This window comes from Amia ocellicauda, chromosome 6, assembly GCF_036373705.1.
Source record: "Amia ocellicauda isolate fAmiCal2 chromosome 6, fAmiCal2.hap1, whole genome shotgun sequence".
In the NCBI taxonomy this organism is placed as follows: domain Eukaryota; kingdom Metazoa; phylum Chordata; class Actinopteri; order Amiiformes; family Amiidae; genus Amia; species Amia ocellicauda.
In genome coordinates, this window is record NC_089855.1 from 18,153,462 (window position 1) to 18,180,975 (window position 27,514).

At 35.5% G+C, this 27,514-nt stretch overlaps 1 protein-coding gene across 3 annotated transcripts in view; it reads right to left on the reverse strand.

Annotated features, from left to right (window-relative positions):
- pspc1 (paraspeckle component 1) overlaps window positions 1-27,514 on the reverse strand; it is a 41,398-nt gene that overhangs the window by 4,701 nt on the left and 9,183 nt on the right. Inside the window, exons 7-9 of one of the 3 annotated variants that reach the window (XM_066706477.1) lie at window positions 22,688-22,745; window positions 20,153-20,322; window positions 16,822-17,793 (exon numbers count right to left, since the gene is read on the reverse strand). The exons of the other annotated variants lie outside the window; for them this stretch is intronic. Coding sequence (XP_066562574.1) covers window positions 17,608-17,793; window positions 20,153-20,322; window positions 22,688-22,745 — 414 coding nt within the window. The 3' untranslated portion in view covers window positions 16,822-17,607. Of the gene's footprint in view, window positions 1-16,821; window positions 17,794-20,152; window positions 20,323-22,687; window positions 22,746-27,514 lie in introns of those variants that run through there. 3 annotated transcript variants of the gene reach the window in all.

Here is a 27,514-nt window from a genome sequence, read left to right on the forward strand (position 1 = left end):
GTGATGCTTGTGGGGGGGGGGGTTGGTGTGCCGTGGAGTTTTCTCCCGTGACAGCGGGGGGGGGCTATGGACCGAGGGAGGGGGATTGGGGGGAGTTCCCATTTGGGGGCCCCCCTCAGCCCGGGGCCCCAGGCAATTGCCTAGGATGCCTACCCCCTTGCGACACCCCTGCTCCCAGGTAACTGAGAATGTCAATGCAGGACATGATAAGACTGTCAGCAATAAACCCCTCATTACAAAGACAAAAGCAATCTGAGAGTTCAGTGCTGCAAAAACCATAGGCACTGGTCTACAGAGATGTGCAAAAAGTGATATGGTCAGATGAGTCATCCTTCACCATATTCTCGACAATTGGGTGAGTGCATGTGTGGTGACACCAAGAGAACGGTACAGGCCTGACTGCTTGACCCCTACAGTGAGAGGGTCCGGAGGCTCTATTATGCTGTGGGGGGCATTTTCCTGGCATGGTTTGGGTCCACTTATCCTCATTATCATTACACTTATTCTGAGTGATCACCTTTATCCTATGGTGAAACATTTCTGTCCTGATGGGAGTGGTCTCTTCCAGGATGACAATGCCCCCATCCACAGGGCACAAGGGGGTCACTGAATTGTTTGTTGAGTATGAAAATTATGTGAATCATATGCTATGGCCTTCGCAGTCACCAGATCACAACCCAATTGAACACCTATGGGAGATTTTGGACCGACGTGGTAGACAGCGCTCTCCACCACCATCATCAAAACCCCAAATGAGGGAATATCTTTTGGAAGAATGGTGTTCATCCCTCCAGTAGAGTTCAGAGACTCGTAGAATCTGTGCCAAGGTGCATCAAAGCTGTTCTGGTGCTCCACACCTTATGGAGATGCTTTATGTTGGCTTTTCCTTTAATTTGTCACCTGTGTGTGTGTATGTGTATACATTTTTTTTTTTCCCTACACCAACCATTTCTAACTTTTTTTTTTGGGTGAGTCATTGACATACATTGCTGGCTCTGTAGCACCAAATAAGTGGAAGTCAAATAATCCAATCATGGAGGACTAAGTAAAGCTCTGCTTACTTCTCAATGAACCCGTGCACTGTGGGTCAGTGTAGCAGATACAATCCGTTACCTTACACTACTGTCAATCTGGTCACCTGTCAGCATTCAATTCACACGTTGTGCACAAGTCACACTGTCTTCATCATACTCACAGACTCTGGAATCAAAATGATGCACTATTCATATAGTTAAGGCTCACAACAATGTAATCATGGGCTTTTTTTTCCCCACAAAGTTTTGAGACTTTTGTTATCAGTATTATGTGACTATTTACCTTTTTGCAATGCATATGTTTCTATATATCCGACTGTGTATTATCACAAACGGACATGTAATGAACTCTGGCATTAGGATACGTATACTAAGCAACTCAATAGTAAAAACTTCAAATATACAGGAAAATAATGCCAAAATACTAGCCAGTGTTTTTCAGAAGAGTTGTGTGTTGAATCTCACCCAGGCCTGGGGGTGCTGCTGCAGAACAGTAGTGTTTCTGTTCAGCTGGTGAGGGCCAGTGCCTCTCGGTTTCTCTGAGTGTGGTACAGACACAGCATCATCTTTCTATGGTACACTCTACCTTTAGAAACAAAGAGTCATCTGCTTCATGTTCATAAAGAAATTCAATGCATATCAGAATCACTGGAAATGACTCCAGTTTGAATGTGGCGTCTTAACAGTACACTGGATTGTGGTAAAGTAATGACCATAAAATTTAAAGCTGATGTCACCACACTACACTTACCCTATTAGTTTTGTCTCAACCCATTAAAAGCTGCCATTAGGTCAAATTAATACTAACTTTCAAACCTACTGACATTCACTAGGGGAAAGCAGCAGGTTGGATTTATTTAATGTGAAGAACACTTAGGCAAATACTTAATCTATGGACCAGGAAAAACTGCTACATGGTTCTCTGCACAGAAACCGTGAGAAGCAAGGAAAAGAAAACTACAATAAGTGACACTTGTGAATTTAGTTGTACGACACACATTTGACATTCTACAGAAGCTATCTTTAGATAATATGATGCATAATTTTTAATATCAAGGTTTAAGCAAAAACATCTTACTGAACAATATGCAGTTAATAAGCACTACAGTGTTAGCTGATGAGTCAGACATGATTGTGTCAAAAATGAAAGCTAAAATCTTTCAGAAATTTGATAGCAAATCATCATAAAGACAATACATTAATTCCGTGAATGAGCTCCTACAAGTACACTAAAGAAACAAACCAAACACTTGGACATGAAATATAAGTCTCCCACTTATCAAAGATGACATTCTAGCCTCTTAGAATTGAGAAGTCCTCAGAAAATACCACCTCAAAACAAACTGGAGATGCCTTGTGCTTTAAAGGACATTGTAGTCTACCATGTGATCAGGTCCCCATCATACTGAGTAACGAGACTTGCCTTAGTACCTGCAAGAGAGCACAACTGTGCTTGAAATACATTTTACAGGATTTTAGGGAAATACATTTTCAGGGTTGAGTGCTTTCAAACATGGACAAATATTTTACTGGAAGATCTCTAATGATAGCTTTGTCTTCAAGAGATAAGATAGTGACATTTAAACTGAAAGCAGTACACTAAAAACATGCTAGCTTGAAATTAATCATGTTTACACAACGGAGTGCTTAAAAATAGGAGTCTGATTGCAGGAAACCAATTAAGTGTTATGATAACCGAGTGGCTCATGAATATTTATGGAATCTCCTGGTTTCAAAATACAGCGTACTGAAAAACCGTCATGGAAGCAAAACTTCGAGTCGAGTATTAATGTTATCCTAGGAAACAACATATCAGCACTCGTACGTTCAATATATTACAAGAAAAGGCAGTAATAACACTTTTGAAAATACCAATTCTAATATATAATAATGGCCACACCCCTGCATGTTATTACTCAAGACAAATTATTAAATATTGTATAGCTTTCTACAGGAAGCCTGACTATTACCATCTATTATGGGCTATCTTTAGCAGAATCCATTAAGACATCTTGAAAAAAGGACTGCTTTATCATTTATAAGTCCCTCAGTTTTAATTATTAATATTTCAGATTCTGATTAAAACTGGTGAAAGCTGAAGCAGTAGACACTCAAGTCACCTTCTTACAAGCACTGCATTTACCACATACTAAATCAATAATTTCACTTTTTATATTTGGTTAGAATCTGCATATTTGAATGAAGACAGAAAATTGCAGGGGGAAAAGCTTCAAGTAAAAAGGATTTGGTTGTACTTCTAGATATAGATGAAAGATACTAAGTTCCCAGAAATGGGAAAGCATCAAAAACAATGGCTCCCCATGATAAATTTATATTACACAAAATACTTCACAAACATTTCCCATACCCATGCTATGATCTTGTCAGGTTTATAGATGTATCAATGAGAAAATCACCCAGCTTATAGGGAAGTTTTTATATGCCATATTACAATATGTGAAGCTGAGATTTCACAAACTCTTGTATCTTTTGTACTTGTTTTCAATGTCGAACACAAATTACATTGTACATTGCGTTGTGCTCATTTTGTTTTTTTAAGTCTTGAATAAGGCAATGTGAAATCCACAGGGGGATGTGAGTGGCATGGGCTACCAGATCGTCAATGTGAAACCTGATGTTGCCGATGAGCAACTCCACTGAAGAGTTTCAACAGGATATTCATCAATCAGCCTGCAATAATGCCAATAATGAAATGTCTTCCTAATAATGAGGGATCATCCCTACCTTTTAGAACAAACAGGTTTGGTTTAAACAGATATTTTAAGACAAAGAAATCCATTAGCAACCACTTTTTAAAAATATATTTGTTTCCATATAACTTCTTTAAATAAGTATTTAATGTAACTATTTCTTTCCACAGCAATTCCAGAAAATAAAGATATGAATTTGATGCATTTCATTGAGCACTGGTAGTGTCTTAAAACATGGCCTATGTAGATAGGGCATACAGTCAAGTTGATTTTAATACCTAGCTGTTGCTAATAACAAAATACATATATGGTTTCAATAATTCTCTAAAAATTTTCAAAGCACAGCGAGGGAATCAATCTCATACAGCCACACATATTTATAAGGGAGATTAACAGACAAATAGCGTGTGTATATATTACGGACGAAACACCGTCTGCACCCCCTCCCCCCAACACCGAAGACAACACTCCATCAGCAGTGACACTGCTGACCCCCCCGATTGTCATTGTATATTTCACACTGTCTACATGTATGGCACCCATTCCATTCCATTCCAGTGTCTGTTGAATTCCAACACAGGCACGCCTCATTCTACTGAATGAGCTACTGATTAGGTGATCACCTGAACCAAATCTTATTTAATGAGGAAAAGTATAAAATCCACTGCTGTGGTCATCACTGTCCTCTTGCAACAGGACCAGCTGGTTGGCAAAAACAGTGATAGTAGTACCTCAAAAGTAATTGGAATCAAAAAATAACTTGACCATGCCAAAAGAGTTGAAAAGTTTTGAGTGAGGAAAATAAGGGTTCAAATCTAGCTTTACTGGCAGAGGGATACAGTGAGCATCGGGTTGCTTCCATCCTTAAAATTTCAAAGACGGCAGTTCATAAGAATAAGGTCAAGCAGGAGACAATGTGGACAACAAAGCTACAGACCGGCAGAGGGCAAAAACGACTCTCCACTGACCGGGATGACCGCCAACTCATTTGAATGTCACTCAACAACCACAGGATGACATCAAGTGACCTACAAAAAGAATAGCAAACAGCAACTGGGGTGAAGTGCACGGTGAGGACGATTCAAAACAGGCTCCTAGGGGCAGGGCTAAAGTCGTGCAAAGCTAGAAAAAAGCTTTTAAAATATTTTTATTTGGAATTTGGGAGACATGTTGTCAGTACTTTATAGAATTAGAAAACACATACCTATAAATAGTAAAACCAGAGAAACTGGAAATTCTGCAGTGGTCTCTTAATTTTTTCCAGAACTGTATATACGTTATCCTAGTCTATGTTTTCTGTACCATCTGCTTCCTGTTGATGAGACCGTTGCATGTCTTTAAAGATTATTATATGCGGTTCTAATGCATTTAATTTCTACACCTGAATGCATCAATTGTGTTAGTGTCATAACCTTCCTCCTTTACTAGAAGAGAGCTTTAACTTAGTTAGGTACTGAGGTGATTACAATTTTAGGGAAGTGGGTGGACTTGATAACAGCTTGAGGTAACTAGGACCTGCTGAATAACTTGAAACCTTTCAAAAATACATTTCTTAAACCAATTCCATGATTTTTCCAAGAACTTTCAGCAGTTTAAGAAAATAAATGTTAAAAGCAAAAAAAAAAAAAAATACACACATGTATAAACAAACACACAAGGGGGTAAGGGTAAATAAATTACTACATTGTCTTACCTCTCATCATATCCAAAGCAATTTCACTGAGACTGAAGCAGATAAGGATTTCAAGCAGGAATTAAGGATAATCCACTTCCTGGGCTGCTTTCTATTTGCTGCACATTACAGACTGGTTTCATTGCTGGCTGCGTATTCCACAGCAAAGGTGAAAGTCTTGTGCACTCCTAACAATCAATATCATTACCCTCAGTTCAGACCGCATGTGGTAAATATTTCACTGTACTGCTGTATAAAGAGCCACAGAGAGTCATTCAGAGAACATGGTTCAAAGTCAGTTCTACAGATTTCTTACTCCACTACATCTTAGAATTGTATGGCCTCAGACAATGCTGAGACAATGCAGAAAAACTAGACTGCTACCAGCCTGATTCACGTAACTCCCAAGAGGTAAGCATGTCAAATTAAATGACTACATTTGTTAAAAACAGTAAACGGAGCATTAGACAGTTTTCCTAAAATTCACACCCCCGCTCACACCTTTTATTGACCCAAGAGGATTGTTACTTTATAACCCTCTTGAAGAACAGGAGTACTATACGGAGAACTCCAAGGTGCAGAAATTAAACGATTTCCTCAAATCACATTTATAGACTCCCTAGTCTTCATGCTATGATGATTCAGCACATTGAGCACATTACATGCAGGTGAAATCCTAGACACCACACCTTGTACTCAGTTTAGTCAGATTATAGAGACTTCTATACAATGTTGGTCCCTTTGTTGTTTGTGCAGAAGTCCAGTCAAAACAATCTGTCTGTATAGTTACTGCAGATTAGTAGGGCCCTACATATTGCATGGCAAAGTTTAAAAAGTCATGCCAAATTCAAGGCCCTATGCATTAGTATGAATGTTAATTCTCAAATTGTACAACATGGGACAGATAAATTGAAAAGCACCAAACACTTCGTTGCAACTCTTTACTTCAATAGAGATTTCCTTGTGCAAATGAAGGCGTTCATATTGTCACTACAAAGCTGATGTCTGACAACACCGATTTTAAATTAAAAATATTTTCATATGTGGTGAAATATACAGTCACTGATCTTTAACCTTTAACAAGTAGGATGATCTATTTAAAGATCTTGTTATGATGCATTCTTCAGAAACAAGCTATTCTAAAATGGCGGTCTCTCAAATCCTAAAATCTCTGATGAATGTTTTCCTTTTTTTTTTCTTTTCTTTTTTTAAATACTCAGTTTACTAATGCGTGCTATGTTTAAAGATCACATCACTAAAAGTGAATGAAGGGGATTATAGCACACTGCTTTACCATATGTATATGGTGACATTCCAACAAATATGATTTAATAGCGACACATTATAGATCACAGTGCACATTCAAGGGCAACAAGCATCTATTTTATTATTCAACAAGAACCCTGTGGGAGTAATATTCCAGTCTTTTCCTTGAGCAGGGTATGAATTGGGTACCAACATGTTTTAGCAGGTGTATGAACACAAGATACAACTTTAATCAGGTTAAAATTTAACATACAACTATTTGTTTTTTTAATTGCAAGACAATCATGCCCCTTTGTGTACTTCAGTAAGAACAATTCACCCAACTGTATTCCTTCTACAGATGAAAATGAAAAATGTAACATATACAGTACTTCAGAAAATAAAACAAATGCCAAAAACTGGGCTGACAGAAAACCTAGTCTCATTCGTGGTTAAAAAAAGATAGCAAAGTATTTGAATTCTAACATGTTGATAGTGTAAAGGGACCTGAGAGGTATGCATAAATTAGAAAGAAAGCAAAATTATAATGTAATTTACTGTAATACCTTAATATTATCTCTTCAAGCAAAATGACATGACGTATTCTGATCACTTTGAAAACCACAATTGTACTGAATGTGACAGTATATCAAGTGGTTAAGCAGATTACAATGTAAAGCATAAAGCAGTTACAATGCTGTTACAACAGGTTTCTTGTACATGTTTAAAATAACTCACCTGTTTGAATGAAATTCCACAGGAAAAGATGCTTTGCTGGTAGGCATTCTCAAGAAAGATTCCAATGCTCAAATATATAATTGTATTATACCATTTTCTATCTGCTTTCTCAAGGTTAATCACCTGGGAACCTCTGTATAAAATGTATTAGGGGAGAGTCCCCCTACTGACACAGTAAAGTTAGATACAGACACTAAAGGCAAACAAATCCTTGTGAAGAGAACATTCATAGTTTGAAAAGCAAAGCCTTTAAATGTTTCATTAAAATGTATTCTCACAGTGCTCTATTTATAGTCCAAATAATTATATATAATTTACTACTCCTGAAGAAGCTTCTATATTCTTGACATGCAAGAGAATTCCAGACAACAAAAGCTTAGGAGTTAGTTATTGCTGAAATTCATACTGCTCTCAAAAAAGGTTTAAACTGCTTTGAGAAATAGACTGAAGTCTTCAGTTAATCAACATCCCAATTTTTCCTTTTAATCAGGAACAATACAGAAATGATTTTGACCTCTTTGAAAACATACATTACAAAACAGAGTGAAGGGTCTATGTGTAAGCTTCATATCCATGGCCGCCTTAGCACTAAGAACTGGTCAAAAGAGCCCACCCCACAGACCAAACATGTTACACTTAATTCAATAGTATTAATTGCATCTGATAAGCTCACAGATAGTACTCCTATATACCAGATGTCACCCTGAATCCCTTAATCAAGTTGGAGACTTGATTTCTGAGACTCTTAAAAACCACAGATGTATTCTTTCTACTTGGACATGCTCTTCTCCTATAATGTAAGTTAAAGTCTAGTTCTGACAATGGTTATGTCTGTTCTCAGTTTATCTACAAGAAAGTAATATCAGCTATCTATATAATACAGCAACATTTTCTATGTCAAGATTGGATGCTCTGTGGGGTATTTTGGAGTTATGAAAACTTAAATCATTTGGTCTTTTTCGAACATTCCTAGGGTGTACATGGAAAATTTAAATGTATGGCGGAACGGACTGAAATAGGCATCTTGGAAATACTGGTTACATAATGAAAACAAAAACTTGCAGTGTGAGAATTTGTATTGTTTATTTTCTGGAGAAAGTGGGAAATTGTATGCATCAGAGAACATATACAGTGGCTATGGGAAGTATTCACCACCCTTGGACTTCACATGTTGTTCATGGGTTCTGATGTACAAAACTTATTCCACACTTTTAATGTGGGGGAAAAATTGGGGGGGGGGTGAAAAAACAAATCAATTTTAAAACAAATCTGAGAGGTCTTCATTAGAGAAGTATTCACTCCCTTTGTTATGAGATTCCTAAATAAACTCAGGTGCAACCTATTGCCTTCAGAATTCACACAATAAGCTTAAAGGAGTCCATCTGTGTACAATAAAAGTGGTTCACATGATTTCAGATTAAATACACAGGTCTCTGTCACGTCACACATTTGGATAGTATTATCTTTGCTTTGAATGCACTATGAAGATCAAGAGGCTTTCAAAACAGCTCCAGGTTAAAGTTGTGGAAAGGTACAGGTCAGAGAAGAGATATAAAAAGATTAGTGAATATCCTTTGGAGCACAGTCAAGTTGATCATTAAGTGGAAAGTATACAGCACCACCCAGAATCTGTTTAGAGCAGGCTGTCCTCCCAACCTGAGCAGCCTGGTAAGAAGGACATTGGTCAGAGAAGCCACCAAGAGGCCACTGACAACTCTGAAAAACCTACAGCATTCCATGGTTGAGATGGAAGTTGTCAACAATAGCACAGGTACTCTATAGATCTGGCCTTTATGTAAGAGTGGTAAGAAGGAAACCGTTTCTGAAAAATCCGATGTAAAATCTTGCTATGAATTTGCAAAAAGACATTGGAATAATTTGGCCTAACTGCAAAGCATTATGTCTGGTGCAAACCCAACACAGCACCTCCCCCAGATGACACCATCCCTACTGTGAAGCATGGTAGTGGCAGCATCATCATGCTATAGTAATGTTTGCATTGGCAGGGTCTGGGAAGCCTGGTAGGGTAGATGGCAAAATGAATGGAGCTATATACAGTCAAAGCCTTGAGGAAAACCTGCAAACGACCCAAGACTGTGATGGAGATTCACCTTTCAGCAGGACAATGACTCCATGCAGACAGCCAAGGCAACACTGGAGTGGCTTAAAAACAATAAAGTGAGTGTCCTGGAGTGGCCCAGTCAAAGCCCAGACTTTAATCTGATTGACAATCTGTTGGAAAACTTGGAAGTTTGCGGTCTACCAATGATCCCCTTGACAGAACTTGAAAAAAGTTGACAAGAAGAATGGGCGAATGATGCACAATCCAGATGTGCAAACCTGGTAGAGACTCACAGCTGTAACTGTTGTCAAAGGTGGTTCTACCAAGTATTGACTCAGGCAGGTGAATACTTATCTAACCAAGACCAGAATAATATAAAATGGTAAATGCTGTTAGAATAAATACTCCACCATGTTTTGAACATAGAAAATAACTGAGGAATTAATATCAATTTTCAAGGTGAATTACAGTGGTAAACACTATCAACAGTTCTCCCAGCAGGGGTTAATTGCCAAGTTATTCACATTCTGTGCGTCTGAGAGGATTTCGGGCTTGTCTGTTAATTCACACATTAAACCAGGACAATAAAATTGATAAAAGGAAGAACATGTTCCTATAAAATAGCTCAGGTAAAATTAAAGTATACTATGTCACTGGCCAATCCGTTAAAATCTTCATTTTTTACCCTCTCTCTGGGTAGGTCCCATACCTGTAAAGAGATATTTAAACCATGCAAGCAGCAAACAGTCACCAAATCAACACTTACAAGAGGATTAGTCAGAACCAAGCAACAAATGCAATTTATTACATGCAGTCTACATCTTACAACTGTGAATAGAAAAGTATTCACAATGCATGCTAGTTCATGATGGTGAGAATGCAACGAAAAAAATCTGCAAAAATGTGGTCCTCAAGGACAGATATAAAAATACATATTTTAGATTTTAGTGGTTTATGAATCTATTATATCGTAATCCACAACAAGGTTTATGACAGCCATAAGTGATTGCAGAATAAAGTTTTTTCAACACCTGTTAGTTGCATGCCACAAAATAACGATGTTCTATATTTGAAAGTATCAAATCTAAAATTTGTATAGGATTTGTACACAGTAAACCTCTCCACGTTCCTTACATTTTGGGACAAGGACAAGTTTGGTTACAAAACTATTTTCCTCAGAGCTGCAGGGTTACATGAACGGAAATATCGTCTAGAAGATAACACTCAAAACATGACAATTCTCTTTCTTCACTCCATGCTTCTCATGCTTTGTGTGCCTTTACGAGTGTATGTCTATCTGATTCACAAAATAAATTATGCCTTTGCAATGCAATGGATTTCCTGCATTTTCAGATTACACTCCCATTTTTGTGTGAATATCTATTGTGAAATGATTACTCTGTAATTAAACTAGATCTGTGCAGTGCTAAAGCACCTGGTACCATAAGGGTGACCATTTTCAGGAACATTAAACAAATTATTCTTATCTGGTTTTCAATTTAAGCTACACAATATAACACGTATGTGTTTAGATTAGTATAACACAAGTTTAGATTAGTAATAAAGAAGAGGGTATCTAAAGCTATTTTAGTACTTTATCAAATTATGAGAACATTACTTGAGGGCCTTACTGTAGAAACATTTGATAAAGCATAGAGCAATATCACTATGTTGAATATAAATTGTTTCAATTTCATTCATACCAGTAAAAGACATGCTAAAATGTTATTATTAAGAAAAATATTTAAATGCATTTTAACTCTTCCAGGCAGCATTGCAGTGGCATGGACTGTAATCTAGAAGAATGAAAAGCACTCCATGCAAAGCATGACATTCCGTTGCAACAAAAAAACATACCGCTTGAAATACGGCTTCTACCAGATGCACCTTTGTTCAGTTCATGGGAGCAACAGTAAAATGTTTAAATGTCCAACGTCTTTAAAAAAAATATGAAAAATATTTCACTTACTTGAAAGGCATTTGAAGAAACCAGCCCGTCTTGTGTTAGTAACACAAACTGAACTACTCACTACTCAAATCCCACAGGGGGCAAAGTGCAGGATTTAAACCGTAACATTGGCCCTTGGACTGTTTTGTGGTTTACATGAATACATTTGTACTGTTGTCATGATCCTCTGCATTCAAACAGGACTGCCATTTGTTTCCTGAAACAATGTTTCCATCACTCAAGTATCTAGTTCCTTTATTTTGAAACTTCTGCACATTCACAGCTTTTCTGGGTTGTAAACTCGTGTATCTGGGTCTTCCATTTCATGTCCTTATTACTGCTTATTTTACAGGAAGAAACTCAACAGAAAACTTAAAAAATTTTGCAATCTGAAAACCTCCTATGAGTGGAGGTGGGGAGGGGACATGTTTTACATACACACAAGCACTGGACATGATGCAGTTTTACCTAATGTCAGAAAGCTTCTTCATTATTTTATTAATCTAATCTAAGTAAAACTGATCTTAATTTATCCAGTGAAGTAGGTCAGCCTGGGTCATTTATGTGGAAACTCAAAAGGTACAAAATGATGTTTGTTTTTTGTTTTTTTAATTGTAGCATGTCACAAATGAATGTCATCATACACTTACTGAGGAAAACTAAATGTTCAAGTTATAGAAACAAGACCATATGAAAATTCAAACATGAAAATGAACTGAAACAAACACGAACAATTATGGTTGACACACCAGAGATTTAGAGGTTTAACTTTAGTGAAAACCATCATGAATCCATTCTAAAATCATGACAGATGTTCATAATGTTACATGGTGGGGTAAAGTAGGAATACAGCATTTAAATTGTATTCCTTTACCCAAACAAAGAAGCAGTGATTAATACTGCGCTTTCTGTGAGATCAGCAAAGGTCACCTTTCTCCCGAGACCTTTATAAATATTTGATTTGTTGGCTAACTGGTCAGGCAGCTCAGGTTGCATATGAAATGAATCTATAATCCGAGACTCAACATTACAGAATTTGATCCCTGTACTGTAGACATAAATGTATGTCAATTCTCAAGTAACTCTATATAGTAGTTTTTAAATAAAATTACTGAAGTAAGCACAGTGCTTTAAAATAAAAAATAAAAAACATGCACAGATGTAATTAAAATCAGTATCTTTAAGATACTTAACATGCAAACATACCCCATATCAAGAAAATAAGACATGATATTAATTTAAAGGCACGTTCAAGGTATATTGTCAGCACTTAACCTGAACACTTTTACATTGAAAATAGTGTCTTGGCTGATCTCTCTCAGCTGCAACCGGTTTCCAGAACGTCAACAAGAATTCCAGAGACCACTGGGCATACTGTGAAATTGTGGGCATCGCCTTCCCACCTGAAAATGTGTTTGGCTCAGTGCCAACCCACAATTTTCTTATCTCCAAGTATCATAGGATAAAGGCCCAAATGAATTATGTAAAAAAAAAATAATAATAATAATAATAATAATGGCATTTCAACCTCGATAGAGGTGGGCAGATACATTCCCAGTTTCATCTGTGATGAGAAAAATACAGATACTGATACATCTGTAGATGGCTCTTTAAACAATGCAGAGAATTAAACCAACACTAAAAACTCTGCACTGTAAAATACTGAGCAAAGAAGTCAAAAAAGGTTGCAGATAAAATATTCAAAGTTTCAACTAAACAGGGGCTTTTGGACCATAAACAAGAATTATAGTCAGAAAGGCTATTTGCTTGTGGCTAAAATAATGTAAAATGTACCTACTACAAAAGGACACACACAAACACACACACACACACACAGATTGTATAGACCATCTATCCAATTTCCCCATTTCTGAGTGACATGTCACAGAACTTCATAACACCTGGACTTGCATGGTTAAAAACAAATATTAATATGCATACTTTATTTTTGAAGACATCTTTGGTCTCAATTAAGTGTTTATTTACCATTTATCAACAAGTCTGGCAACTCGTGTAGGCCAGCAGCTGCAAGTACACCTACCTGAAGCTTCATGGGAAAAAGGGTTAAAACTTGTTCTAAAGCCAAAGATTGTGTCATGCATCTCCTCCTTGCTAAATCCTGAAATTGTTTACTTAAAATACAAAAGGCTATCAAAATATTACTGAAACTAATTTCCTAAAAGCCATTTTTATTAGATTTACATTAGTCAAAAAATTCCAAGTTGCATAAAATGATCCAAATTGACTTAAAGTCATACTCCACATAAACAACTGGAGGACTAAGAGTTCAGCTTTTGTTGAAGTGTTAGCACATTTCATAAAGCTTATAGCTCGTCTCTGCAGAGGACTCCCAACACCATGGTTCAGTTTAGTGTGGATGGGATGCATCTTTTTAACATTTTCCTTTTCAAAATCCTGCAATCAATAACCACAAACATCATTCACGTTTGTGGTCCCATAGTACTCTATTAAAAGTAGTAATCTGATAGAACCTTAAATACAAGTCCACCAGCCTTAGTTTTAAGAGTCCTAGAAATGCTTCCATCTTCTCTGTAACAAGCCATTGAGATAATATTACCACATAAGAGAAGGCTGAGAAATTGGCAAGGTAAACAAGGGATCCAGGTTTTAAAATCTTTATTTTAAATAAAATAGATGGGTCCACCCAACAGAACACTAAGTTAATTGATTTGTGTGTGAATATTCTTCAAATTCCACATGGCTTTAGTGCCAGTCTCCTTTGGAGTCAACATACATTTTTTGAAAGTTAAACATTTTAACTAGGCCTGCTGTACAGCAGTTGAACTTGTTTAATCATGTGTATGACATCCAATTCACAATATGTAACTTAAAACTTAAAATGTTTAAAACATCTGCAATAGAAGTTGAATGACCTGAAATGTAAGCTTCATGATGAATTAAAGGGTCATCACACCCACACCAAAGTAAAAAATGTAGAGATCCCTAGAATTTTACTTTGAAACTCCTAGTGATTCAGCATCAGCAACATGTATTGAAAATGTTTTACACCCAACACTGAAGTTTCTCAGTACAATCCCTTAGAGGAGGGTTTAATGTGGCATCTCTCTTAGTTGCAAGGCAGGGGTAATGTCAATTGTTTTTCTGTTTTTTTAAAAAGAAAAAGAGTCATTATATTGATTAAATACATACAGCAGCTACAAATGATGCGCTCTAACTTGCTGATCTGTTCAACAAAGAAGAAAAGAAAGCTAAAAGTACCTAAAATCTGGTTGTTTAATAACAATGAAGGGAACAAAATAGTGGACAAATTAACCATTCATAAAGACTTCAAGGAGGATAGGGGATTGTGGGAGAAAGCAGACTCCACCATACAGAAAGCCATGGCATAGGAAAAAAAATGTAAACAGTCTTGACTATGGATAAGTGATCAGACAGTACAACACTGATATATCGAATGCATCCCCTCAGCCTTACATTAATAAAATCAGGTGCGGTCTTAATTTAGGAAGCCTACAATATCAAGACATATAATAGGCATAAAGATGGTCCGATATATTAGAGCACTTATAACTGGAAATAAATTAATGTATATGCACTGGGTATGTATAGAAGTTTTATTCAAAATATCATTACCTTTTGTAGAAACCAGTAAACTATCTGTAACAAAATGGACTGAACATGTAAGGTACCGTAGCAGTTATAGCATTGTTAATCTCACTCACACTACCACTTTGACTTCATAAAGTGGACATTTATTCACTACAGACATACATGACAGCAATTAATTTGAACCCACCTGATGTATACTGTAACACTACAGTATTTGGCTGACATGACACATTACATAAGCCTTGTTATACTTTTCTTCCCCACAGAATAGGGAAAAGACAAGGTCAAGCCCAAACACTTGGGGAGTTGCTAATCTCCAATATTCTCTCCATCAATTTAATATAATCAGAACTAAAATGCCTAAAGGGCATAATTGATATGATGCATATAATTTAGAGAAAGATTACTACCAGGTTATAAAAGTTTTTTTTCTCATTTTATAAAGTAACCAAGGAAGAAACCATGGTATAACTACTTTAAATTTAATGTAAACCTTTGGATATTTTTACATTAAAAAACTTTAAATAAACTTAGTTGCCTTTTACAATTTGCTCTGCTCTAAACTTAAATGCTAAGAAATGTAAACTAAAAATCATCCAGTCACTGTTTAAAACAGTGTCTCAATATTCCACTCTTTTAGTTTATATCTATTGCCTGCTTAGCTTAAGGTAAACACTGCACCCCATGAGGGAAGGCTCAGTAAATAAGAAAGTTTACAAACGAGAGGAGGCCATTTGACCCATCGTGCTCGTTTGGTGTCCATTAATAACTAAGTGATCCAAGGATACTATCCAGTCTATGTAGTGTGGTAATATACAGGATCAAACCCTTTAGAATGTTATTTTTTAAAGAAAGTCTCATCTTCACTTATATTAAACATACATCAGCTGTTTTTAAACTGCACAATGTATATAAATTCATAACTTTCAAATTATGTACAGACTACAATAATCTGACTAATAAGCATAAACACAACCATAAGAATTGTACAGTATAGAGTATTAAATATTCTTGCCGATAAATCTTTTCAGGTGTTTAGGGATCAGCTCCAGGGCTTCCCAAGGTTACACAGTGAACAGTGTTGATGAATCATTGTAAACATCACAGCACATACATACACAGGTAACTAGTAAGGTGATCAATTCTAGATGAACAGCAGGAAATTACTGCAATCTTATACAATCTTCATAGCATATAAACAATGCTTAACACTGCTTTCATCCCAGTTTTATAACTTATTTCCACCTATTTTTGGTGTACAAAAAGACCTTCACAATTCAGAGAAGTGAACAAATCCTAAATAAATAACAGTTGTTTTCCTAGACCTCACTGTTCTATGTCAAAAATGTATTAGACTCAAGACCTCTTTCATTAGTGTCAAAACAAACTGTTGATACACATTACCATTTCCGTGCATATACATTCACAAGGTGACATGTACAGTGATAATTTTTGCAATCAATGCTCTCTCATTTACAATTTTAACTTTCATTGCTATTTTCACATCCTAAAGGTTTGTAGTATTCCCGGTTTAAAATTTGTTTTAGAAGCTTACTCCTTACCAGTGATTTATTTGGAAGTTCAACTTGAGACCAGATTTAAGTAAACTGTAAATCCGTACCTTTAATTCTATTTAAATAAAGATAGAATAAAATAAAAAAATTAAGCGGTTTCAGGCATTTCAAAATTCGGTCTCATATAAAATTTGATAATTCTGTAAATACGGATGCTATAAAACCACAACCTGAAAAAAAAAACAATACTTAAATTACATTGATAAAGATAGTCTTAAAAACTTTTCAATTACAATTGCACACAACTAGTGTTTGAAATATGTAGTTTATTAAAGACGTTATGAACCCCTAGAACAATGTTTAATGATTGAAGACAATTACCTTCCACAGATAAATTAAATCACTATTAAAAATAATGAAAAAATTGCATGCAGGTTTACATGGAAACACTAGCTAATAAAGAAAATACCAATGCATATTTTCAATAGGACAATTTAACTAAGCCAGTATAAAAAAAATATATATCACAAATTAAAGGATGAGAAGCATTCTACTCACATGGCACTAAAAAAATCAAAATCAGCCAGTGCTCCACCCATGCTTTAGATTTAAACTGAAGTCAACTGTTTTTCACAGTGAAAACAACCATCACGCCCAGCACACACATTTTCTTCAAAACTGCTGTCGATTAACTTTTACACATCTCATTTCAGCCACAATAAAAGTATGGATTTTAAGCAAATGAGTTCTGGTTCAGTTAAAGATGGAAGTCTAGATGAATTACCAGGTTTCTTTTTCTTTTTTTAATTTCAAGTAAAACACTGTACAAGTTAAAGCAAAAAAAATAAAAAATAAAATAAAATAAAATTACATCCGCATTCGTCACTTGCCAACAGAACTGGTCGTCCAATGTGGCTACACTACAAAGGCTGTCATGTTCCTTAGGAAAGTAAGCTACAAATTAGTTTCACAACAAAAGCTTAAACTAGCTGCAAAATAAAACAAAGGTAACAGATATATTTAGCAAATGGTGATGAGTTTCTGTCCTTTGAATGAGGAGGTTAGGAATGCTCAACATACAGCTTGTAAACCTCAGTATCTACGACGTTTGTTAGGTCCGTCAAAGTTGCCCCCCTGGTTCCCTCTACCAAAACCACCAGGTCCACCCCCACCAGCAACGGCACCAACCATCGGTGCCTGTTGAGCTTCAACACCAGGTCTGCCAACCATCGGGGAGCCCATTTGTGGAGGACCACCTTGCGGGAATCTATCATTGCGCTATAGTGCGTTCATTTTAAGTACAAACATGCAGTCCGTTGATCGATGTCACGACACCCAGGATAATAATGGGTTAAAAAAATCCCAACATTCCAAGTGTTGCAGTCAGGAAGGTCGGCAGACGGACAATCCGGCAGTACCAGGAACAAAATGATGAGAAGGAAGAAAGGAGTAATTTTATTAGTTATTTAAATTTTTAGATGTCTGCTCAATTAGAATGTTTCAATTTAAACTGCTTCTACGTCACTGAAAACTTTACTCTGAGTAATGCTGTCTATTTCAAATTCAAATGCGGCAGTCGAAATAGGCTGACAAATCATGGTGGGAAAAGGGTGTTAGAAGGGCAGTATTGCATTTAATATTACTGCTTTTGTATTACGATTCATATCAAATCTACAATAGCATGACATCAAATTGCAATAAAGATAGTGTAAATAAAAACAAGGAGTGAGTAGTCCTTCAATTAAAGGCTGTTTTTGTGGGGGGTATTTCCTTTCCTTTGTTTGCAGTACAGTATCACCTTGATCCAGACCACTTTTTCAAGAGTTTCATAGATTGTATGGTTTGAAAAAGTTGAACACCAATGAAGGTCTGCCTTTCTGCTGCCTTTTACCACCAGTCAGTCATGGATATATAATGAGACTGAAGAGAAGATTCTGCTTGTATAGTACAATGCGGGGGAGGGGGGTCACGAAACACAAAACGTACAAAAGAATAGAAAAATATTAAAATATCTGGAAATACATAATCTAATAAAAATTTGTAGGTTAAAGTGCTGTGTTTAATGTCCCAAATCATAGATCCCAATACAATTAAAGTTGTTAAACACACAGAAAGGAAAGGATCCTAAAAAGGCAGTGTCAAGTTCAAGGGGAAATGTTTTTGTTTTTTCCTCCAAGTTCCTGAAGGCTGATTAATTGGTTGAACTTTAAAAGGTAACATGCTATACTCTTGGAAAGGTAATATGTAAAGCACTTTTACTGAAGGGACATCTTTGTATGCATACAAATACAAGATAATCTCTCCTTAACATTTGATAAATTCATTCAAATGTAATTGTGCTTTTAAATGTTTTTAAATCTGAAGGCTCCCCCACCCACCCTAGGACCTTTACAAAAGAGATTAATCAAAATAATCTTTAAATAACAGGCACAAATGTATTTTTTGAAGCAATCCAGTATAGGATAGTGTTGGACGCACAATAATTATATGAAGAAATTATAGATTTTTTAACTCGTAATAACCTATAAGTGTGTAGACGATAATACAATTGATTTTAGATGTACATTTAAAGCTGAAGTTCAGACGCTCTTCTAGACAATATCATTCCATGACTTACAGTGTTCATTAAACTATACTAATTTATTAGCAATGTATTTTCAAGAATTGATTAACAGAAATTGAGCCTAAACAAAGATTCCAGTTGTTTATGGAGTGGCTGTCAGATGTTTACACACCCCATCTCAAATCAAATCAGCTGGAATCAGTTCTCGCTTGGCTGAATTATTAAATTATACATTTCTTAGCAGATGACTTTATCCAGGCCGACTTACAATTCTTATAACAGATTACATTTTTTGAATAAGTGTTCAACATGGTCTGAACATTTTGATAAATATACTTCAAAAGAACCATAAATGGTGTCAATATCTTAAACTACTTGTCTGTTTGTATATACATACATACTTATTAAGATTAGAGTTAGTTTATATGTAAAGTATGAGAATTGCAAATAATGCAAAATACTATACTATAGTAAAGCAATCATTGGCAATAGGTGTTAAATATACATTTCCTTTATAATTGTAGAAATACATTAAATGTAAATGAAGGCTATTTAAAGAAAATCAGAAAAAGTAAAACTGAAAACATAACCCCACCCCCCACCCAAATAATTCTTCATGCAGTTATATGTTGGTTAGCCTTTAACAGAATAATGAAATTGGTATACAGCTACAGCAATATTTGATTACAGTAACAGTCTTCACTATGCTAGCATCAATTACAAATGTAAAATGTAGAGAACTGTCTAATTTACAAATTTGCAGTACTGCAAGTGAAATCTACAGGAAAATGTTTTGGGAAGGATTTTCTCTTCTCAAAGGTAGAGTTATCAAGAAATATAAATAGCATAAATATTAAAGGTGATATCATTTTGATTTTGAAAGCACTCCGCTTTGTTTTGCTTTTAGCATGAAAGTACTCTAAAATCACTCATCCCTCATTCTATTTTTATCATACAGGTGTCAAGTTGTAACCAGACAGATTTCTCTAAAAAGACATACATTCATGCAAAAAATGTTTCCAGTAAGAGAAAATGAATGATCAGAGTGAGGAAATGATTCCATTAATACATTACCATGGTTCCGTTATCTGGCATCATTGGTGTTCCCATGTTTGGTGCTCCCTCTGGCCCCATGGCAGGACCAGGTCCCATAGCTGTGCCAGACATTGCTCCTCTGTTGTTCATATTCATACCCATCATTTGAGGGGGGCCTTGGTTACCAGCAGCTGCTGGGCTATAAGTATCTACGCAAAACAATTTTTCTTTTACTCACGGTCACAGGCTGAAGCAGTATAAAAGTCAAAGTAAAAAGTGCAGGACAAGCTGTGTTAATCTCCTTTTACTTGATCAATTCGTTTAACCAATGGTGATTATTTGGGACTGCACATTACTCGGCCTGGCGTAAGAGGAAACTAACCCCCAAGGAATCTATTAATTGAGGAAAGAAACCAGAACAGGGATGCTCCCCAAACACAGCTTCTGCCTCTGTGAAACAGAAATGAACCTCTAAAAGGCAATGCAATATTCTCTCAGTTGTACATTACCAGGATTTCCAATGTGTCAGTGTACAAATCACAGACATCTCCCAGCTCAATGCAAACCATTTTCAATACATGTTTTTGAACATGTTCCTTTTTTTTCTGGTACAATAATTGTGACAAACTCAGTACAACTCTGCTCGTCAGTTTCAGACAAGGCCACTTACATCTGCAAGTGAGCACTTACACACAGTCAAGTACCTTAATATGGGTCAACATTAAGGTGTCCTTTGACACAACGCAATAAATTACCTATTATCATGCAACATGGAATAATATAGATATATATGAATGTATGTACACATACATATATTATATGTAAAATGACAATACAGAATAAAACTGAAAAGCTGCAAACCTATAAGAAATGTAACCGTGAATCATCTTTACTTCAGGAAAGATTTTGAATACCACAAATCCTACATAATTATTCCTTATTCCACATAAAACATACAGAAATTGACACCTTTCGGCATATTCTGACTAAGTACACTGCAGTGAGATGCATTTTGAAAATTTGTCAGCCACATTGTCTCACAATTAGAACACACTTAGTGATCACATTCTACAGCATGGAATGTAAACAGCTTTAAATTATGGTAATGTTGGTTTAGTAAATGTATCAAATAAAATATTGTACACACTTCAGGATTTTATTTACATTTTCAAATAAAATTGGCTGTAGGAAACTACAACATTAAATACCATTTGAAGCTATTTACACTTTTGTAAAAACTGATGTTCTATAGACAAAGCGAAACCGTTTACATGCTGAACATTCAGATTTTCACAGGTATAGAGTATAGAGTATAGAGTAAGTGATAAATGAATAAAACCCAAAGAACTGAGAAAAGTGAGAACTCCATTTGACTAAACATTCAGTTATACTAATGTATGAGCATTGTACATTAGTTGCCAAGGCAGATACTCCATAAAGCAGCTCCTTGAAAATGTACCAGTTTAGGGCTTGAAATTAGATTTAAATTACAATACAGTACATTAAAATGCAACAAGTTTACTTAAGAAGATACTCCCACAAATTAAGGGTTTGTCTTGGGGTTATCTCAGTAGTGTACTTCACCCAGGCAGAATGAAGGGATTGAAAATGGATAATCTGACAATACAGACTAACAGCAGAGGTCATAAACTCCTGCTAATACCACACATTAAGAACAAGTCACATGGGCTAAGCTTTCATAGATTGAAGCACTGCTCATGAGAAAACACTGACACTACTGATATTACATATTCCTACAGGTTAATAATAAATTGTACTTTTCAAGTAAACTTTATATATAGTTAAAAAAACGAATTTGAGTATACTTTATTAGTAAATGTAATTTAATTTTTTTTTGTTTGTTTTTTAAGCGATTCAAATTAAACAAGGCACCCAAGAACACATCATCTCCTGCTTTGATGTTAGGAGAGTTTGGGTACAGGTTTAAAGGGATAAGAAGAATACCATTACAACAAATTTGAATGAAGATTTTTAATTAACATTTGTTTTTAATACGAAGTGTTAAATTACTATGCAACTTTACACAGGAGACCAGATGTAACCACAAGTGAGAAGAAAAAAAAAAATCAAAACTAGTCTTAGAACTTCAGTAGGTAATGCAATACCATGTGAAATCAAAGTCCAAGCAAAATAACTGCAGATATCAAATAGTGAAAGACTTCCACTATATTTATACTTCAATTCCCAGATAAACATTTATGTACACAAAACCTTTAAATTAAGTATAAACTTGGCATAACGAACCTCAGATAAACCTGCGATTCGTATATAGGAGGCTGCTGATGACAGGCACGCAAGCACTGTGGAGGGACCAACCATGCTTGTGCTGAGGCACTATAGCCTGGAACCTCTGGATACAGACAAAATGACATTCCTAGTTTCTCCCAGCAAGGTAAGAACAGCTTCTACTGAATAGAAGACCATGGAACACGCTAAACGATATTACAGTTGCATCACTTTTTTTAATTGCATATAATGTACAGTCCCAAACACATTGCTTAGCAGATAAAAGAAGCCCAACACAGCTGCCTATTTATGGCTTTATGACCCTACCTCCCATATTTATCGCTCCACGTGGACCCATATCACCCACTCTCATTTCCTGTTCTCTCTGGAAGTAAAAACAGTTTGCACCGTCAACCTAAAAAAAGTCCTGACATAACAAGTAATGCGTGTAGAGTGATTTACCACAGACCCTTGATAAAGACTTTGCCCACATTACATGTATTTTGCTTTTTTTTTTTTAAGTACATTTTTAACTTCAGAAGCAAAGAAAACATATACCCTTTACAGTTTTCTGTAAAAGGTTATTTACTGCAGCTCTATAAAATTGACTGCACTACACAACTAAGTATAACTTAATATACATTAATAAATGAAACGTAACAAGTCAAACTGTGCCACAGGAAACATATAGCATGCAACTATTGTCACATGCGTTTCCTGAACTATTGTTTTTCTTTGTTTCTAAACACTATTTTACAGATTATTCTCTCTGACACTGAGCCCATAGACATGCAAGAGAATTTATTTCTTATGCCTAAAATAAACATTTACACCACTTAGCAAATTTAATCTTTCATTTAACTGAACAATTCAGAACTATAACAATCCCATTTGAGACCTAAGATAGATAAGTAGTTATTAGTTATGTAGATTTGGTTTAAATCTACTTAGTGGAAGGAAGCACACCTGCAGGGACCAGGTGATCAGAACCCCATCCCCACTAGGAGGAATGGAGAGACGGTGACTGAGGAGACGGAAGGGATGTGAAGCAACACACATTGGGAAGGTGTGGCAGGTAACAGGTATAGGTATTTGGATGGGCTGCAGCGAGTGTGAAGTTGGAACTGTCCACTCATTAACTTTATTTTAAAACATTATAAAAAGACATGTAAGGAGGATTAAAGCTCACAAGGCAGGGAAATTGCTTGCATGCAATCATGGCACCTGCTATGTTTTATGAAACTGGACATTGCACAAGCAACAGTGGAAAAGCCAAGGGCTACAATGAATATATTCATGAATATATTCATTTTGCAAAGTAAGATCCTTATAGTTGTGATAATTTATACATTTTAGTTTTAGCATATGCAATTTGTATATTTTTAATTACATTAAAAGCATACATCAGATTCTGGGTAAGTGACAGTTGATTTACTGCCTATATTAATGAACATATAAAAGACAGGGCCAAAACATACAGAAAATCCTCACTGCATATAAAATAGGATTTAAATGAACTAATATCCATTACTGGCTAAAAGGATTAGACAGTTGATATTAATATCAGTTAAACCTAAATAGCTTAATACTAAAAAAGTTCATATTAGTATTGTATTAAAGTCATGTTGAAGAGTTAAATTAAGTGCTTTAGATAGGGACTATACATTTGATGCATGTCCTTCATTCCAGGTCTAAAGAACCTGGAATGTTTCAATAGCTTCATTAGTTCACTGGATTGCAGTTCTACACCCATGGCTTTGACTTGACTGAATCTAGTAAAACACTGAAATAAAAAAAGATGCTCAAGAAATACCCCAGGACATGGAATTTGAACTCTGCATTCAAATATGGCCAGAATATTTGATGTAGTGGAAATCTAAAAATAGTATTTGTAGGTACAGGGCTTCATTGTACTGCACTTCTAAATATGTAAATTCTAAATGCTTTTTATGTATGACCTCAAATGGAACAAATGTATTATATATATATAGATCCATTTATCTGTAATAACACTCATTTTAAAATAAAAACCAGATGTTCACATAGGAACATGATTTGAGACAAAGATCTTTGTCATTATTATGGGGTCAGAAAAGGAACAAAACCATCAACTTATGAATAGAAGAAAGGACCTCCGAAAGAGGGGTTTAACACAACAGGCTAGAGCAGATCACATTTAAACCCAATTCCACAGGTTACAGATCTGCAACAAGGAGGTTACAGGTTTCCCCATTAGATTGTGCACTGTGAAGGGTATCTGAAGCACTTTCTTTTAAGTGCCCAAACCACCTCCACCCCACCTGTGGAAGAATCTCTATAGTTGGGCTCAGTTAATATTTAAGTGTCAGCATGAGGCTGGACTGAAACATAAATGGACCACTCCCATATTGAAATGTATGAAATTGCAGGTGGCTACTACAGAACACACGAAGACCACCCAAGCCCCTCCCCCTCAGAATGTTTACATAGATCATGAATAATCCATTTACTCTAGTTCACTTTTGTCTTGATAAGAACCAGTAAAAATCACAACTTTGAGTCGTACTAAAGCAACACTTGGATTAAAGCAATGGAGTTTGATCATCAAATCCTAATTATTAGGGAATCAGACAGCTGTGTTCAAATGCTGTTGTTCAGCAGATTGATAAAGGGAAAGCTTTAAAAGCAGAGCGGATGACATGGTAAGGATGTGGGATATAACAGGTTGTCAGTGTAAACATCCAATGTGGTTACCATAGTGATACAGGGTAGTTACACATATAAATAAATGGCATGGTTTACACATAATGGGAAATACTATACTGGGTTTAACCTGAGGAATAGAGAATTATGAAACATTCATTGCAGCAAAGAAAAGTATATAGAATTAGGATACCATTCATGATTTCATCCAAGAAATTTAATATAAATCCATCCACAAAAGTTTATGGCACACAAGTATGTCAGTTTATGACAATGCTTATAGCCTAAAAACTTAAGTTCTCTTAAAATCAGGATAATTTACTGCGAGAAGAGAACCATGAAGATCATTCGAACAAAGCTTGATCAAATTTGTGAAGTCAATTCAGTCTTATTAAATGTGTAATTGTATATGATATAAATAAAATTATGCTTCAAACTGTGCTTTTAACTGAAGACTGATTAACCACGACCTATGGGAATTTGACTTTTTGATGACGTCAATTTAACTTGACGCAGCCAGTCCAAAGTTTCCAAATATATATATATAATTATTTTTTTAAACAAAAAGTTCATGCCGGATTTTCATGCCTTGATGTGACTAGGCCAGAGTGAAAGGCCCTTAAGGCACTGCACTGAGTCAGTGATTCAAGAAAACAATTGTTTTGCTTTGAACACAAAGATTAGTGAAGTTTACATTTTAGCACTTAGGTAAGCATTTTACAGATTTATTCCCCGAGTTGAGACACTTAGGTTATGGCATAATTCCAAATCATATTCCTGCAGACCTGCATATATTGTATATATAAAAAATAGGTTTCTATTATTTCCACTGCAGAGTTCTCTGGGTATAAGTACATTAATCTACATGCATTTTAATGCATTATTTTGCAGGTAGCATGCTAACTCAGTATTTGTATCAAGAAAAATTTTGATGAATCACTAATCTGTAGACCCATCAGTATAATTTGTTTGAAAGCATTAAATTAATAACAAGAAAAGTGTATTTAGTAGATCCACAATGCCTAAAATGTATTACCATAGATTTCACGAGGTAGATCTTGCTGAGGAAAATAAAAACTTGCCAACTCTGTCAGGTATGTGTTCTTAAATGTCAAGTGGCATTTGACAAAGCCGCACACAGATTACTACTTAAATTTAAATTAATATTTGAATTAGCAGTGCTCTAGACAGGTGGACACAGGAACTGGTTTTACCACAGAAAAGTGTAATCCTGAGGGAGCATCAATTGTTCTAAGCCATTTGAGTGAGTTTTTCAGGGTCTATCTAAACACATAACATATTAAAGGAAAGGTAGAAGTGTTTGGCATACTTTTGGGAGACCACTTAATCCTCTATTATGGGTATAATTTGAGGCAAGATCAATGGTGTTATAATTGAAGAAATACCTGGAGTAAAACACTAACGGAAGGAATAATAAAATAATCAAAATAATTAATGCATGCATTGACATTTTCTTTGTGAAAATTACAGGGACAAAAAAGTTCAAATTGATATCAGGTATAAATAAAGTCAATGATGGCAACAGAACAGAGATGTCAAATATTTCTTACTGTAATTCAATTACAAAATACAATATTTTTAGCTTGGGTCGGGAAAATTTAACAACGACTTGCAATTAACAAAGTTGTCACAATTACAAATGGACTAAGAAATCCAAGAAGGTTCACCTTACTGAATCGTCTAATTGTATAATCCTTATATTACAGATGAGTCCATGAGAATATATAAAACATGGAAACAGCCATATAATGTAAGGAATCACTATAGGAAAAAAGGTTAATATTCTTCATGAGTTTTACATACTTACCATCAATTCAAAAGGTAAGAAAAATATGATTGCTGGAGTATAGGCAAACGCATAACTAAAAGTCTATTTTACCCAGTATGTTGGCTGTTCTACTTATTTTTATGCAATACTGAACTTTTAATAGAATAGGGTTATACAATGGTAATATATACACATTTGTTTAATCTCAGCATATGGTATAAACATACATTAATTGCCAATTAGATATATATATATTTTTTCCTACTAAAATGTTGGTCTTAGTGAAGATTGCTGCCCACTGATGTTTCCTGACATGATTGAGAACAAAGTTATCTAAAGCACCATGGAATGTATATAATCAACTAATCGCTCTTAAGTATTGCACAGTGGAGTGAATGTAGTTTAATAAATCACTTTCCAGCATGTCCTCTGCCTTTACGATCTTTCGGTAACAGAATGAAAAGAAAAAAGTAATTAGGTTAGGACATCACAACATAACAAATAATGCATAAAAGTATACAATGACACTGTACTTTCAAATTAACCTTTAGGGCCAAAACTACATCAATTCTGTACGGAAGTACATTTGAAACACTTAAGATGGCAACACAAATATTAATCTGTAAATTAAAAATGTAGTTGATGTATATTGCCAATTTTCTAAGTACTTGCTTTGATATTTC